This window comes from Cnephaeus nilssonii (genome assembly GCF_951640355.1).
Source record: "Cnephaeus nilssonii genome assembly, chromosome: 8".
NCBI lineage: Eukaryota > Metazoa > Chordata > Mammalia > Chiroptera > Vespertilionidae > Cnephaeus > Cnephaeus nilssonii.
The window spans coordinates 83,789,728-83,807,453 of NC_137079.1; the positions used below are offsets into that span (position 1 = coordinate 83,789,728).

General features: G+C 44.1%; 1 protein-coding gene across 2 annotated transcripts in view; it reads right to left on the reverse strand.

Moving 5' to 3' along the window:
* Positions 1–17,726, reverse strand: part of ENOX1 (ecto-NOX disulfide-thiol exchanger 1) — a 587,874-nt gene that overhangs the window by 77,171 nt on the left and 492,977 nt on the right. For both annotated transcript variants that reach the window (XM_079778563.1, XM_079778564.1), the window contains exon 12: positions 10,944–11,128. In XM_079778563.1, coding sequence (XP_079634689.1) covers positions 10,944–11,128 — 185 coding nt within the window. The remainder of the gene's footprint in view (positions 1–10,943; positions 11,129–17,726) is intronic.

The following is a 17,726-nucleotide window of genomic DNA, read 5'->3' on the forward strand; positions in this document are numbered from 1 at the left end:
GCAGGGGCTTTGCAATGATCCACGGAGTGAGATGGGTGGTCTGTAAAGCGAGGACCAGATTGGGCACTAACTGTGTTTAGGTTTCCCTGGACAACTATTCAGGATGCTTTGTTAACAGGGGAGAAAGCATAGTCTTTAACTAACCATCTAACAATATCTTGGAACTGAATTCCCCATTCCACACTGTGGGTACAGTTCCAGAAACTGTAACTGACTAAGCTTGGCTATTCCCTTATATTTAAAAATGATTACCCCTATATGTGTACGTGAAGCTAGAGAAAAAGACTGAAAAGATACATGTAAATGTTAACAATAGTTTTACCTGGGAATGATTTGTTTCCTTTTATATGCTTCTTTTATGTTTCCAAGTTTTCTGCATTGGTATATATTCTTTTATAAAAAGGAAAATAAAACAAAAATTAAAATGACAAACCTAGATCCAGAAAAACTGCAACTCCCACCTACGTTTCTCTTCCTCTCTGTTTATTCTCTTACTCAGATAAGGAGGACTTCTTTCTCCGACTCGTTCTTCTCCTTTCAGATTGTTTCCACGTTGTGTTCTCTCACCCCCACCACACGCCTCCCTGCTTTCTCTTCACAGCCTTCACTTCTGATGAGAAGAAAATTGGCTGGCCTTTCTAATCCTCATGCTTCTTCCCTTAACCAGCTGCATGGAGAAGGCCCTGCAGCACGAATCCCTCCCGACTGCAGCCCACTGTGAGAGATGGATAATTACACCCGTCTGGCTGCGAGCGTGGCACCTGCTGTATACAGGCGGCGGTGTGGACGCCCGTGGTCGGGGCTGCAGCGCGGATGAGGCTGCGGCCTCGCACTGGCAGGCTATACCGAAATGAAGTCAAGGCCAGGCCACAAGGATTCATTTTAGCGTCCGGGGCTGGAGGGAGACACAACAGTGGTCAGACAGAGTAAAAGGCCAGGATGTGTCTGCAGCAAAAGCCTGTTTTGATTTATAGCATTTAAGGAAAGATCCATTTCACTATAAATCTGGCGCTGGTGGTGTGATATGGCCTACAAGGCAGGAGGCAATTTCCAAAAGAGGGGGTGGAGAGGAGGGTCACGCAAAGGTCATCCAACCACGCCACTGACGTGTTGGGAACAGCAGAGCTCCTTTGTCCGGGAATGGCTGCAAGTCTGCGGGAGACGCTGCAGCCTTCAGGGACGAACAGCAAAAGGTAGCAGCCTGAAGATTTTAACGGGTGCAGGGCAATGCCATTAGTTCTACCCCTGGCTCCTACATAGGTTCTCTGCTAGCCTCATTATTTTCAGAAGGGACACTTACTAATGAGGAGGGATTTAATGATCAAATTAATCAATGGCAGTGCAGGATAACAAATGATGAGATGAAGACTCCTTGTAATTAAGTTTTATTAGGGCTTCTCTTTTCATTCCCAGAAGTGAAGAGTTTTATTTCTACAGTCCAAATTAATAAGCAAGAGCCACATATAACGTTATTTTCTTTTTGCTGGCTCTCGCTCCACTAATGTAAAGACCAAGTTAGGGGCTATGGCATAGAATCAGAAACCAGGCAATGGCTTTCGCCAATAATATTTCCAGCAATGGACAAGCGCAGGAAGGACCGAGCGGCCTGTCTCTCCTGCTCGCGTGATGACAGCGTTCTGAGCACGGTGTCCAGAGCACCGGGGGAAGCTGCAGAACATTACGGGGTAGCAGGGAGAGCACCGGGGGCTGGAATGTGCCAATCACATGTGCATTTGTACAACAGCTGTTCCAAATGCGTTCACATACATGACCTCACTTTATTGCAACAAGTTTGGTCGGAGGTTGGCAGGACCCATTCTCCCGAGGAAGGACCCAAGGTCCAGACAGCCGGCTCTCAGAAAGTTGTACAGAAAACAGGCTGGAGCCACCTTTTCCTTCTACTGGTGCACTGTTTTCATCGTCTTGTGCCAAAGTCTGGCACCCCTTGGGTGGCATGAAGGCAGCTTACCTCGTTCCTTATCGTGTGATCTCTGTTCAATGAAAACAGCCAGATGCCCAGTGGCCGCTTCTTGTTTGAGACTGCTAAAAAACGTAGAAAGGCTTCCTGTCTATTATCTTTACTTTTAGGCTTTGTATCTTGGACAGAGTCAAAGGGGAACGTGCTTTAAACTACAGACCCCCTTAGCAGATGTCAGGTGTGATCATTTCGAACAGGTAGAACTTTGTAATGTAAAGCCCTGGGCCCGGAATTGAAGAACTGGTTTCTATTTCTGGTTCCAAATGCACCAACCATGCCTTCGATAGTCTCACACTGCAGTGGGATACACGCTTCCTTCAGATGTGCCAGAGAATGCAATCTGCAGATGTTAGAAATGCACAGGCTGCCAACAGGGCCTCTGCAAATGCTTCAGCCGCCTGATGAACGGTGCTGCTGAATTATAAATGAGGATTATCGTCACCATCTCGTGTGCTGCTATGATAAGGCAGCATCCCAAGGTGCTTGGCTAAAGAATGGGTAGGAAATGAAACAACAAGCTCTAGGGCAATTCAGTGAAAGGAAAGGAAGACCAGAGTGGATCCCAAATTTGGCAGCTACTATGAACACTGATGTCCAGTCATGAACCTTTTTAAAGCCACATCATCTGACAGATGTGCATTTAATGACTATTCTGATTCTACTGAAATGTCAAAGAACTTCTAATATGAATGTGGGAAATGTCTTGTGAGTTGCTTTCGATTTAAAAAGAAACTTCAGACCTAGCCGGTTTGGCTCAGTGGATAGAGCATCGGCCTGCGGACCAAAGGGTCCCGGGTTCAATTCTAGCCAAGGATAGTACCTTGGTTGCAGGCTACTCCACGGTCGGTCCGGGCCCTGATCAGGGCTACTGCAGGAGGCAACCAATCGATGTGTTTCCCTCACATTGATGTTTTTCTCTGTCTACTCTCCCTGAAAATCAATGGAAAAGTAACCCCAGGTGAGGATTAACAAAAAAACAAACAAACAAAATTAAAAAAAAAGAAACTTCATCTGGGTCATTGAAATAAAATCAAATAAACATAGGGTATGTTATTGCAGTAGTAGCTTGTAATATTCCAGATTTTTTGTATGTATACGATATTTATAGTCACACATATTTTTTGAACTTTTAAAAACTAAACGTTTTCCTACTTACCCATGAAAATCTAAAAGAAAGCCCCTTTCTCTATACCTCAATAATGTGATTTTCCTGCCCTGTCCAGCGATACTGAATTATTTTCTGCACTGATGGATGTTTCATATATTAATGATATTATCATAATGCTGTTACATGCTTCTTCCCAAGTGAGTAATCAACCAGATAATCATGGATGTGCTATTCTCTTCCAACTGAACCATTCTGAGCTTCTTGAGGGAAGAGTCCTACTTAGAGGGCAGATCCTCATAATATATCCCACGGATTCCAAGCTAATCAATCTTTCGTTTTTCACATTCGACATCTAGTTCATTTATCTAAATATTTTGCAAAAGATCTTAAAATATAATTTATCATTATACAAATGTTGAGTCTAACCTTTTAGACAATTTTTTTCTCTTTTTATCCTTCCATATTTGTGCAATTTTCCTTTAAAAAAACCCCCACAAAACTCTAGAGGAAGAACTGCTCTTCCCCTGCCTTTCCCTGACCTCTGCGTGTCCTCACCCCTCCTGCCCTCCTTCTCCTCTTCTCCTCTTTGCACATCCAGCTGCGCTTAGGCTGCCTGCCTTCGTACTGTCAGTTTTTTGTTTTTGTTTTTTTATTCCCTTCTCGGTCAAAACATCAAATCAGAATGGAAAACGGTTAGCCATGCCCCTATTGTTATTATATGTTGCAGCCTCTTCATGTCACCTTTTCTGGACTGTCTTCCTTTCCCCCTCCCTCAAACCCGTCTAATCTGTGTGTCTGCCTCCTCCTCGCGAGGCAGCTATCTTTAGTCCCCACGTCCCTTTCTCTTCGACATTTGGAAAGCGTGCTTACGGTTGGTTCCTCCTCTCCCTGTCTGCTTCCGGACAGCCAGAATAACCTGTAATACACCACCCTGCCCCTCCCTGGCCCACATGCCAACCAAGAATCCATTCCAGGGCTGCATTAAAGTTAAAAGCCCCTAGAAGGGTTTTTGTTCAGACTATCAGACGCAGCCCATGGGTGTTTGCGTTTTGTTTTCCTTCCTCCAGAGACTCTATTGAAATGCCTGTCAATGAATAAACTTTAGGCAGCAAAGGGAATGGGAAGGGAGTTCTAGGGAGTCCCTAGTGTAGGGCAGGTCTGGCGTTGTTGGGATCGCCAGCTCTCCTGCAGAGGAAGCCCGCCAGTCAGTCCTCATTCATGGGAGAAAGACCATGTGGGGAGACAGACACCTGGGCTCAGCAGGGAGCCAGCCAAGCCTTTCACTCCCCAATACAAACAGACCACCAGGTCCCCTCCCATGAGAAAAAAACCTGTGGCATGAGAGAGACAGACTGAGATACAAAAACCAAACAGCCAATCCTGGAATATATAGAAATGATTGAGGAACAAAGAGGATTTTTAAAATTCTGCTTAGTATTCTCAAAATGATTTGAGAAGATAATGAAACAAAAAAAAATAAGGATAATATTACATGAAGAGATAATAATCAAAGAACAAAAATAACATTTGCTAATAAAATGTGATTATCAAATAGAAACTTCAATAGAAAGGATAAAAGGTAAAGTTTAAACAGATAATATGAGAAAAAAAATGGGCACAGAGCATCAGCCTAGTAATTCATTTTCTGACCAGTGAACATGTCAGGAAGGAAACAGAAAACGAAAGTGTAAAATTATCAAGAAAACAGAGAGAGGCCTATTGCAAACTCTGATCACTTTGGTCTGGCTCTTTGCCCGCAGCACCTCACCTAATGTAGCACCACCTTTTGATTTCCACTGGGAGCCGTGGGGCTGGGCTTTCGAGGATTTTCATAATTTTTAAGGGACACAGTTTTTTTTTTTTTCAGAAATAAAAATAAATCTCTAAAATTTTCTTGGATATGCTCATTTTTACCTGTCTGTCACCAAATTTTCTAATTTAAAAAACACCACCATCCCTGCCACAGCCACCTTCTCCACGGGCACCTTAACCACTACAGCCATCATTGTCACCCCAGTCACCATGGTCAGACAGTCATGTTCGTCAACACAGTCCCCTTCATCACCCTCAGTCCTAGTGCCATAATAATTGTCCTGATTTTGACATGTACATATCAGACTTCATCACGTATGAATTTCAGAGAGCAATTGAGTGCAAACTATGTACTATCTCTAAATACTAAGCAACTGAATAGCATAATGGAGATTTTAGGAGAGATGCTTAATGTAAGTGGTCAGATGCACTCACTGATGTTCTATTTTCAACACACTTTCATTTATTTATTAATTATATCTCAAAGACCATTTCTTGCCCAATTTGGCAAAACTAGCCGGGGTAACTTTATACTTTAGTTTCTAAAATGGTGTTGATCATAATAATCTTCTTTTTCCCAATTTTTCTGATCTTCCCTTGTTGCAAGTTATCCAGACAGCTGACCTGCCCTGGTCTTCATTAGTGTCAAGCTTCTGCTCTAATGTGAGTCAATGATTTACTGGCCTAAGACAGCTGGTCTGCAGACAGCATTTGCTAATACTACGTAAAAGCATCAACTTAAAGTATTCATGAGAACGTCTTCTGACATAATCATCATTAGTCATACATAGTTTTATTATCAGCAGCTTATAATTGTATCCTGTTATTTTATGAATATTTATCAGTCCTTTCAATATGATTTATACATGGCTTCAAAAAGAATTCTGATTTTTTTAAGTTGGTTATTTTAAAATATGACATATTGACCTATCCTCAAGAATGAAAATACAAGTATTGTTTAAATTTAGGTGTGGTTAAAACCATGATGAGATACCACTGTACACTTACTGTAGTGGCAAAAAAAAAAAAAAAAAAGACAAATCAAAACAAACTGACCACATCAAGTGCTGACTGATGGGGACACAGAACAGGAACAACTAGAATTCTCATATAGTCCCATGGGAATGCATAATGGTCCAGACATTTTGCAAAACATTTAATCAGTTTCTTAAAAAGTTAAACACCCTTACCATATGACCCAGCAATCTTACTCCTGGGTATTTACCCAAGCGAAATGAGAAATATGTTAAACAAAAAGTTTGTAAGTGAATGTTTACAGCAGATTTATTCGTATTTGTTCCAAATAGGAAATCACCCAAATGTCCTTTAATTAATGACTAGATAAACAAATTATGGTTCTTCCTTACAATGGAATACTATTCAGCATAAAACGGAATGAACTGATACAGCAGCATGGATGGATCTCAACCTCAGTATACTAAGTGAAAGACGCTAGACTCAAAATGTTGCATACTGTATGATTCCACTTACATGACATTCTGTAAAAGGGAAAACTACAAGGATAGAAAACAAATCAGTGATTGCTGGGAGTGAGGGTAACTAAAAAGGAGCATCAGAACATTTTTTTGGTGATGATGGAACTGTTTCATACATTGACTGGGGTAGTGATGGTTACATAAGTGTATGAGTGTATGGATTTGTCAAAATTGATAGAACTGTACCCCTAAAAAGAGTATTTTATTGTATATATATTTTACCTCAGTAAACCTAAGAAAACAATTTAGTGTGGAAATCTGAAGATAAATAAACATTTAAAATATGCATTATTGCCTTAGCTGGTTTGGCTCAGTGGATAGAGTGTCGGCCTGTGGACTGAAAGGTCCTGAGTTCGATTCCGGTCAAGAGCACATGCCCAGGTTGCTAGCTTGGTCCCCAGTACAGGGCATGCAAGAGGCAGCCAATCAATGATTCTCTCTCATCATTGATGTTTCTCTCTCTCTCTCTCCCTTGCTCTTCTTCTCTGTAATCAAAAAAATTCTTAAAAAAATAAAATAAAATATGTATTATTTTTTCAATATATACCTAAAAAATATGAATGAAAGCCAACAACCTCACTATCTCTGTGGCAAAAACAGGTTACCTTCAATGCTAGCTTAAGGTCAGGAAAAGGCTACTGTGTAACCATGGTTGCAAGCTATTATTGAAACCTCTAATATTAAATTATGACTCACATGTAATGTAGGGGTAGAGTGAGAAACAACCTGACAAAATCACCCAAGGACTTTTCATTTTTAGGGACCTTGCCCATAATGTTTTCTTCATGAACGTAAGAGATACACTGTGATGCTAGAGAACATATACTTTAGGAATTGAAAGAAGAAAGGTTAGAAACTTTTTGGCTAAACTTGAAGTTAATTCTAAAATTTGTATGCTAGTTCTAAGGCTGTTGAGACTCTTTTTTTTCCTTTGGTTTATAACAGAAATAATTTCCCATACATGAATTGCTAAAACAATGACATGTGGGAGGCTAACCCCTTCTCTACCTGTTGACTTTCCCGCGACATCATGATTTTCTAATTTAAAAAGTAGACAGCAGACAGATTGAGAGTAGGTTTTAGAGTAGGGAGAATTATTTGCTGTGGGTCTCAATTTAGCAAGTTGTGATAATTTATTCAAAGTGATGTTAAGGTAGAGATATGAATCTTAACAAGCATATCCATTTTAAAACTATACTAAAGATGGGTTGCCACAGAGATTGCAATGCAACTACCTCACAACCAGTAAAAATTAAACTCACATTTACTGCCACTGAGTTAGTGCTTCTCATGTGCTAAGGAGGTGCTACACATTCAATCCTCCAGGATGTCAGCTCTCACCACTGCCTGCCTTGCTGTTTATGACCCAAGTATCCCAAATAAACCAGAACTCCTGACAGGCACCATGCTAATTCTTGCTTCTGTGTCTTTGTCCATTCATTCCTCCATTACTATCTGTAAGCCACCCCAATATTCTTTTGATGTTGTTTCTGTAAATGCTGACTCTGACTAATATGTAGCTTGTAGATAAACAGCATTTTTTATAAGAATCCTAGGAACTAACTTCAGAAGATACAGACTCCAACCTTCAGTCACCCTAGTTCTAGGAGAATTGCTGATCTTCAACCATAAAACCAAGATGACATAAAACCAGGATAGTGAAAATCAGGGTAATGAAAACCAGGATGACTCACACCAGACCCTCATTTGACCAATTTCGAGGTCCTAGTTGGAGTGGACTCTGCTGGTGTGCATGTAGAGACCTTTTCAACCCCCTCCCTTTAATCTCTTTGTTCTGCTTTCCTTCTTCCTATGAAAACCTCTGCTTGCACTGAGATGTGAAGATGGCTTTAGGACAAGACTCACTCATCTTCCAGATGGTCAGCACCTGAACAAACCTTTTTCCTTTTTCACAAGTACCTGTCTCAGAAGTTTGGCTTTTGTGGCAGCAGGTAGCCAAACCTTGGTCTCTGTTACATATGTACTACGTGACTGTTACGGATTGAACTGTATATTTCCTCACCAAAATTTATATGGTGAAGTTCCAACCCCATGTACCTTAGAATGTAACCTTACTTGAAAAGAGTCATCGCAGATGCCACTAGTTAAGCTGAGGTTACACCGAAATGCATGGGCCCCTTAATCCTATACAAATTGTGTCCTTACAAAAAAGGGAAAATTTGGACACAGACACACATACATGTGAAGAAGCAAAAGGCAAAACACAAGGTGATGTGTCTACAAGCCAAGGAAGCACAAGGATTGCCAGCAAACTGCCAGAAGCTAGGGGAGAGCCATGGAACAGATTCCTCCCCACAGCCCTCAGCGGAACCAGCCCTGCTGACATTTTGATCTTGTACTTCCAGCTTCCAGAACAGTGAGGTAGTAAACTTCTGTTGCTTAAACCAAACCAAAACAAAATCCCCCTAAACAAACAAAAGAACTATCCAAAAATAATTTTCCTACTAAGGAGATTCTGCAAATGCATGAGAAGCTGCAGCAACCGAACACCCCGAAAGGGGCTGTAGTTGGGTGGTGGTTTATAACACTGCTCCTGTGTGGATCAGGCCCTTAGCTGCCACCCCTCCACCCACCCCCCTGCCGCCCAACATACTTTCTGCTGACTGATGAGCACATCCTCATCTCCTCTGACTTTCTTAGATTTGAATCTTCAACCACTTTAAAGGTTTTACCAACTTTTAAAGCAACTAGGATAATCTTTCCCAGAAGAAAAAAGGGCCAGCTGTGGGAGGTGTGACAGAGTAGCTTGTGGTCTTTCGGGAAATTGGCAGACTCTTCTCTTGGCAAGGGAGCCAACACACACTCAATGTTAGGGCATCTGGACAACCCTAGGAGACTCACACAGCAGCTGTTACACCGATTTCCAAGCACAGGACCTGAACAACAACTGTCATGACATTTTCCTGGTGAACTCTTACCTCTGAGTCTCACTGACATGTCTAACACACACTGTGAACATCAACCAGTCAGACTCAAAGCCAAGACTCAAAAACTGCTTTAAAATGGCAGTAAATGTTTAAGACATAATTTCTGTGACTTGGTCATTAACGTATTTATATCCTAATCCTCATTTCTTTTCATATCCCTTTTCCTCAATTATTTTTTCCCTGCTTGGTGAATGTTTCTGCAGCAGCTACCTCTAATCATTAAGATAGTTTTGTAGGCAAATCATGCTCCAGATCTTAGACAGCAGTCAATATGGATGGAGGGATTTAAAAAAATATCATTCATTATATGTATACTAAAGGCCCAGTGCACGACATTTGTGCACTGTGTGTGTGTGTGTGGGGGGGTGTCTCTCAGCCCAGCCTACGCCCTCTTGCAGTCCAGGACCCCTCAGATGGTGTCCGCCTGCCGTGGAGGCGGGAGGGGCTCCTGCCACTGCTGCTGTGCTTGCCAGCGTGAGCCCAGCTTCTGGCTGAGTGGCACGCCCCCTGTGGGAGTGCACTGACCATCAGGGAGCAGCTCCTGCATTGAGCATCTGCCCCCTGGTGGTCAGTGCACACCATAGCAACCGGTCATTCTGCCGTTTCAGTCGTGCATATTAGCCTTTTATTATACAGAATTTAATTTCCCATTATCCTACTTATATTTCCCTTGTTTAAATAAAAGCAATCTCTTTTTGCCAGGAAAGAGTGGTTAGATTTACATATTCAGAGGGGTAAAAAAAAAAGCCCATATATGATGATATTTTGTGCTATATTATTCTATGATAACTCAAAGGTCCAAACACCCTAAGTGTATCAGATATCAATTGATGTTTTCAGATATAAATCCAGCTGTGAATCTTTGATTTGCTTCCCCCACTGCCAGGGCTCAGCTTTCCCCTCTCTTCAACCCCTCATTTCCCATAGTCTGTGTTCCATTCTCTTCTTCAGAAGCCCACAGCATTTGCCTCCTTCTAGTAATTGCTGGAAATACACATTAAACTTGAGTGTGCAAGGTATCTGGAATTCATTAACAAAAGCACACATGCTGACTTATTTCTGAAGTTGCCAGTTCCTCCAAATTCCAGTGCTTCATCCATCCCTTCAACAAATATGTCTTCAATATAGTGTGCTCATGGAACCTGACTAGATCCCATGTATAACCCAGAAGAAGTGGAAACAATGTAGCTTATGTTTTCATTGATCTTGAAAATAAACTCCCCGTGCTTCTGTAAATCAGTCAGCATGCTTTTAATTTAAAAGTTCTGAGATTACAAAGCACTTGTGTCACAATCAGGATTTTTGACCGTTTGCTGCGAGGCTCAATTTCATATGCAATCCTTTCCATCGCCTAGATTTTCTTCCTGTGTTTCCTACCTCGAGGGTGCCTTTCTCAACATAATTTCTTTATCTGGGGTTTTCGCCAGGGTCTACCCTCCCACACACAGTCATCACACGTTCCCGTCCTAGCAACTTCGCTTTTCAGTTGTCATTTCTTCTCCACCTGTCCTGCAAATGGCTCTCATTTCACTTCTACTGACTACACACATCCCTTTTCTAAAAAACAAAACAAAACAACAGCAACACGCCTGGGCCGGTACCTGCTGCATGCCTTGCATGGTCTGCTGTAGGAACTGCAGCTGCTGGTCCTTGGTGAGGTTGTCTTCTGTTCGGAAAAGCTGTTCTTTTTCTTGTTTCAGCAGCTCCACCTCGTTCCTGTAGGCATCCAGCTGCCAGCGGAGACTGTCATTCTCCTCTTTCAGGGCGTAGGCCTGAGCCGCCAGGGCTGGAGGGCAAACAATGAGTTCAGGTGAGTTACCTTCCTGCTTAGGCTGGCGGGGCCTTCTGTGGGAAAGGGACTCTCACCCAAACTCTTACCAGTTGGCACCAGCTCAGAAGGAAAACCCAAACGCCTTATTCCAGGGCTCTCTGCAGTGGGTGAGCATCATTTCTTTTGCAATTTTCATCTATTCTACTTGTCTTGTCTTACATCGGAATGTTTACTGTGGGCATAGGATTAATTTCTCCCAAAGTTTTGTCTCATGACCTCTCCCCCTATCGTAGGCACCCTCTCGAAGGTCAGTATGTGCTGCTCAGCGACGGCAGCGTCCTGCCTCCCAGGCAACAGCCCCATCCACACACTCCGCCCTCTCCCCTCTGCTGGGCTGCTCAGCTCCTCGCAGCGCCGCCTTCTTTCACACCACTGGCGGTTGCACAGGTCGAGGCGGCAGCAGCAGCCCGGGGGCGGGCAGGTTTAGCTGCACATCATCAGCCTGCTCCTCTGCTGGGGCAAATTGTTCTAATCCCTATCAGAATGGTAACCTAGTTCCATCTGCTTTGCCAACAGTCTAAACCGCTTTTTCTCCACAAGGCTGAGTGGGTACGCGAACACTCCTCCCTGAAACCTGAAGTTCTCTGTATGTAGATCCGGGCCTCAGTCACATCTCCATCTACTGAGAAGCCGAGACAGTCCACTCAGGCTAACACATCAAGGCTTCAGAAACAACGGAGACTGAATAAAAGCGGAGAATGAATCATCAAAGAGAAAATTAAGGATGGGGAACCCTTCCCCACATTCCAGCTAATTGCTTCATGGTCTCTCCAACATGAATAACAGCTTGCTGAGCACTCACCATGTAATGGACACTGGGCCACGAGCTTCCCGTGGACTGACTCACTTTTACAACTATCCCCCACGAAGCCTATCATGCCGGTGCTGCTATTACCCCACTCCTTGCAGATGAGGCATGGAAAAGTCAGAGAACTTGTCCAGTCCCACAAAGTAAGCAGCACAGTGTTCACGCCCAGGCTGCTGGCTCTGTCTTCGCTTTCAGTCACTGGGCTGCTGCGCCGACCAGATGTGTTTAGTTCTTACCAGATTGTTCAAAACCAGTCTTGCACTCTCCCCTTTCCCTCTCCCACCAGTTTTCCACACTCTTTTCTCGCTCCCACAGAAAATTCATTCTCTACTCTTGGAAGCAAGAGAAAAGTGAGAGAGAAATGTAAAAGCTTGTTATCAGGAACTTCTGCCTAGAAGTAAGTTCGGGTTTGTGGGGCGTAGTGTGAGCCTACGGCACAGCTGGTTCTCAGTCCGTGCTCACCGCCACCACCACCCCGATCCCAGATCCCAGTCAGAGAGCAGCCTCCCAGAGGCACTACCTGCCCCTCACAGTAAACAGTGGTTCTCAACCTTCCTAATGCCACGACCCTTTAATACAGTTCCTCATGTTGTGGTGACCCCCAACCATAAAATTATTTTCGTTGCTACTTCATTAACTGTAATTTTGCTACTGTTATGAATCGTAATGTGTAAATAGCTGTGTTTTCTGATGGTCTCAGGCTCTACAGCAGCGGTTCTCAACCTGTGGGTCGCAACCCACGGGTTGAGAACCACTAGCAGGGTCGCCTAAGACCATCGGAAAACACAGATATTTACATTATGATTCATTAACAGTAGCAAAATTACAGTTATGAAGTAGCAACAAAAATAATTTTATGGTTGGGGTCACCACAACATGAGGAACCGTATTAAAGGGTCGCGGCGTTAGGAAGGTAGAGAACCACTGCAGTACAAGGATGACAGGTGTGTACCGAGCGCTGTGACACCCGCTGCATTCTCTCCTCAAATAGCAAACATCAATTTATGTCACTAATAGTCTTACAGCTGAGTGTTTTACGGTATTCTGCCTTTCAAAATGATAATCTGTGTGTAGTAAACACTAAATTACTAATCAAATAGAACATGCAATTAACCAGAAAATTCCCTACCACCAGCCATTAGGGATCAATTAGTCAACAAGCGTTTACTGCACACTTACTCTTGTGCCCAGACCTGTCTGGGCATCTTGGATCAGGAAAAGGAGACAAAACATATCTCTTCTCTCAAGGAGCTTACAATGTAATAGAAAGTGACACATTTGCACGAAACTAACACATTCAAAGGAAGAGAGGGCCGTTTGCTGCCTGCCATGTAGTCAGCCCTCAATAAATGTCGGGTGAATGACTAAACAAGCAACTTAGTACCAAGGGATGTAACAAGGGAATCACCAACGGGAGTTCAGAGAAGAGAGGGAAAAATGCAGGCTGGAATCGCCAAAGTGGCTTAGAAGGATGAAAGCCAAGAACTGGGAAGGACAGCTAGTCAGGAGCCGAAGCACAAGCAAAAGTCCAGAGATTGGGGACTGAGGAGAGAGTATTTGGGGCAGGAAGCAGGGGAAGGCTGGCCAAACAGGGAAGAGTCTGTGGCAGCAGAAAGAGACAGGTGAACGGTGTCAGGTGATGAGAGAGGCGGGAGGCTCAGGAGTCAGGATGCAGAGCTGGGCTCACTGGAGTGAGAAGCACCGACGGTGCCCGGGCAGGGGGAGCGCACGAGGAAACTGGTGATTGAGGATGATTAGTTTGGTGATGGTCGTGGAATGAACTGGACGCTGAAGGGAATGAACAAGGGAAATTATACTTGGTGTATATGTGGGAGTGAAACTAAGGATCAGCTGCTTTTAGAGTTTTTAGGGACTGAGAAAACCAGAAATGGCCCCGGGTACACCCAGGAACATGAGCCAGTGTGCTTTGGCACTGGGCGGCCCAACTTCAGACCTTGTCCACACCCTGAGACACCGACTCCCGACAATTCAGTTTCCCAATCCACAAGGAAATAGGTATGAGGCATCATTGGAGCGAGGGATGTTGTAATAGGACAAAATTACAGAAAATGCAAATGATGAAGAAAGTGTTGGCACTACATGAGCACATTACTACATTTAGTAGCATTCAAAGACACTTAAGTCATTTCCTTAGGAAGCTCTATTTGGCCCTTTCTCAATTCAGACTGGCATTTTTATTATCATAACTGATAGCAGGTGTTTGTGAAGAAATCGATTAGTATGCAGGGATGAAAATTACATTTTCCAAATGAATTGCATAGTCTGCACGAAATGCTGAAATCTGTGTAGCGAAATGCAAGCAGCTACAACGCATGAGCCAGCAACATTATTTAAATAAATTATCTGAACGTAATACGTATAGGAGAGGGTCCCATCCATTATTTCAGGGGTTCTCTTATAAGCCTGGGAAGTGGCACGACGGACAGTCCTTATTCTTGGCTAAGCCAAGTGACCACTGTGCCTGCCAAGCAGGATACAATGCTGTTTGCATTTCTGGGATTAGAATGTGATATCATTGTCTAGATAAAAAACCCAACACCTTTACCTCTACCCAGCCCCCTATTTCCACGCCTCCCCCGCCCCCCAAATCAATACCATAGCCAATCGCATCAATGTTTTTATAATTGGGCATATAACTGATTTACATTCTTGATTAAATGATTTCAAGCAAGATATTAAAAAAAAATGTGGTTACTCGTGTGGCAGCAAAATGGTTATCTTCTAAAGGGTGAGAAATTGTATATTGACTCCACTTAGCTCCAGGCCACCTGTTTGTAAACATTTTTCAGCGTCATGTTGCAGCCAACAGTGACTCCACCCCGGGGGAAGCTATTTTATGTTTCTTGGACCGGAGCTCTAAAAAAAACAAAATCCTAATAATTCCTACCATAATTCCTCAGTGTATTAAAAATTCCGAAATTTAAAAGGTCCACTCTTTCATTTCTCTTTAGTTCTTTCTGGGACACGGTACTAAATTAAATGGTTTTGAAAAATGTGTAATGAAGATTCCATGGTAAAATTTACCCTTGAGAGACTGCACAATAAATCCACTATTCAAATAAGCTTAAGGATTAAAAATAAACTACGGTATGCATCTTTTTGTAAGAATCCCCAAGGAGTGCGCTGTGTTCTAATAAATGGGATATTTAGCTAACAGCTACCACATGTGGATGACTGATTTTCAATTTTTAAAAAAGCATACAATACGACACTTTAAATGTAAACTCTTCTGAACATAATTAAATCTTCCTTTGGCGATTTTAAAGGCGCTGCTGAGTGTGGTGATGCCCCTGGATTATCGTAAGTCATTCACCATCTACCACTGATGGAGAAGCCAGGTGCGAGGAGCTGCGGCAGGCACCAGGGTGAGGCCAGGGCAGCCGTCGCTGTAGACTCGTCCAGGACCTTAGAAAAACTGCTACTGAAAATGTTGGATTGAATGAAAAGTGAAATAACAACATTGAAAAGGCTTTGCTAAATGAGATTAAATTACACTTTAAAAATTAGCACCAGATTACTAAAATTACCAAAGTGATACTAGTATGAAAATTGATCCGAAGGTTAAATTACACTGCTGGAGAAGGGGTTTTAAAGGTGTTACGTCACCTCACTGTACTCTTCCCTAGATGCCACATAAACCATTATCCTTTATATTAATTATGGTCAAAGCGACCTCCTCCTCTGTCTCTTGTATTACTTACGTGTGTTTCCATGGAAACAGATAAGGGCATGCATAGCTTCTCTAAGTAAATAATCTGATGAAAGCCTTGAAATCTCTCTCTTACCGGCCTGAGCCAGCCTCAGAAAAATAATTAGCACTAAATGAAAAATGTAAGTTATTTTGGGTTATGTCCCGGTAAGCTAATAGTATGTTAATATCTTTTTCATGCTCAGGCAAGAGGTAACTAACTAATAAAACACTTTAACAAATTGTTTCTAACAATATTGAGGTTTCTCAAGAACAGTTTGTCTTTGTGTCTTTGGGGAACTCTGTGTATAACATCTTCCCTCCGCTTTGCCAGATGTCCTTCTGGAATGTGGGTGGAATGCCCGGGGCCGCGGCTAAGCTGTGCTTCTTTCCCATGTGCCAGGAAAGTCCCTTCCGAGGATTTCATCGGTTGCCGCCCAGAGAGGGGGTGTGCTGGTAGGTCCAGAACCCTGGATGGCTGGATGGCTCTGAGGCCTCGAAGGTATCCCCAGGGTATCTGCTCGCCTTCCAGCCTGGGTGGCCTGGTGACTTAGAGACACTCCAGGCTGCAGGCCCCGCTGCATCCTTCTCTCCCTGCAGGGCACGGGGTCTCCAGGTGGCCTTCTGTGGCAGAGACGGTCTGCTCAGTGCAGTGCTGCTCCTGAGAGGTGAGTGCCTCAGGGGTCACTGTGTGACTAGTTTTCACCAGCGGAGCCTGAAGGGAGTGACCTTGGCCTTCTGTTCAATCCCTCGTTCTCTCCCCGTTGCTGGCATGCGCCTGGGTCTCTGAATCACCACCCAGAGGACAGGTGCCCACAGACCAAGAATATCCGCTTTGGAGTCTTCTTTGCCCATGAAGTAAACGTACGCTTGCTAAGCCACTGAGGATTCGGGACTTACTTATAAAACAGTGGTGTTATTCTAACCCAGTCTTCCCTAGATATTGGCACACCCGACTCCGCTGGTGAGCGTGCTGAAGCACGTATTTCTGGGCGGTACAGTATGGTTTGTCCGGGATGAAGCCTGAAAATTTGCATTCCTCCAAGTCCCAGGAGCTGCTGCCGCTGGTGGTGCCCAGAGGACGCCGAGAAGCACTGCTCACGCTGTCATCTGGTTCCGGGACCGCGGCTCCGGTGGCTTACTTGGGCAACTACTTCTGAAGGAAACCATGTGCTTGGCTCGTCCTTCTGGTTTCATTCCTTGATGTTCCTTTGTATGGACCCCCGCTCCATGCTCTGCACCCTGAAGGCGGTCCTATGTCAGCCCTGTCCCAGTGCCCTGAGCACCTCCGTAGGGAGTGAGGAGGAGATTTGGGCAAAAAGCCACTACTCTGTTTTCCCCCAAATAGCAGCAGCAATAGCAGCAGTAGTAATAGTAATAGTAGCAATAAGAGCTAATATCTTTATGTGCCAGGTAGTGTGATACGTTTGCACCCTCACAGAATCATCAGGCAGGAAATACTAGGTTAGCGTTTCCATTTCCAGCTGATGAGACCGAGTTTGCAGACACGAGTTGCACAGGCTGATGCTGGGGGGAGGGTTTGCACTCAGCAGGTGTGACTCCAGAGCCTAAACTAGGATGCTGGGCATCGGGGCCTCGGGGCAGGTGGACGCAGCCGCTCAGGAGGGAAGGGAGCCAGCGCCCTCTGCAGGGCTGACTTGCTCCTACAGAGGGAAACTCCATCCCTGCCTCTGTCCTGGAAGTGTTCTGTTGGAGGGAGGTTCTGCTAGGAAAGCAGAGAGGATGCCCCCCGCCCCTTTAAGACAAACACACATCTGTTTACTGCAGGAGAAATTCGGAAATGGTCCCTCTAGAGGTTAAACCCACCCGTCTGGCTGGCTGAGGCTGACAGGAGCCACTCAGGGATCCCTTCTTCTGCCCCGCGGTCTCTCTCCTCTGACGGGGCCACACACATAGCCAGTGTCTGCCGAGCTCCGGGGCCTCAGCAGTTCCTAAGTTCCATTTGGAGAGCTGTGTCCCAGGACTCATGCTGCTCTTGGGACTCTGGAAGCACCGCTAGAGTGCCTACCACCCGC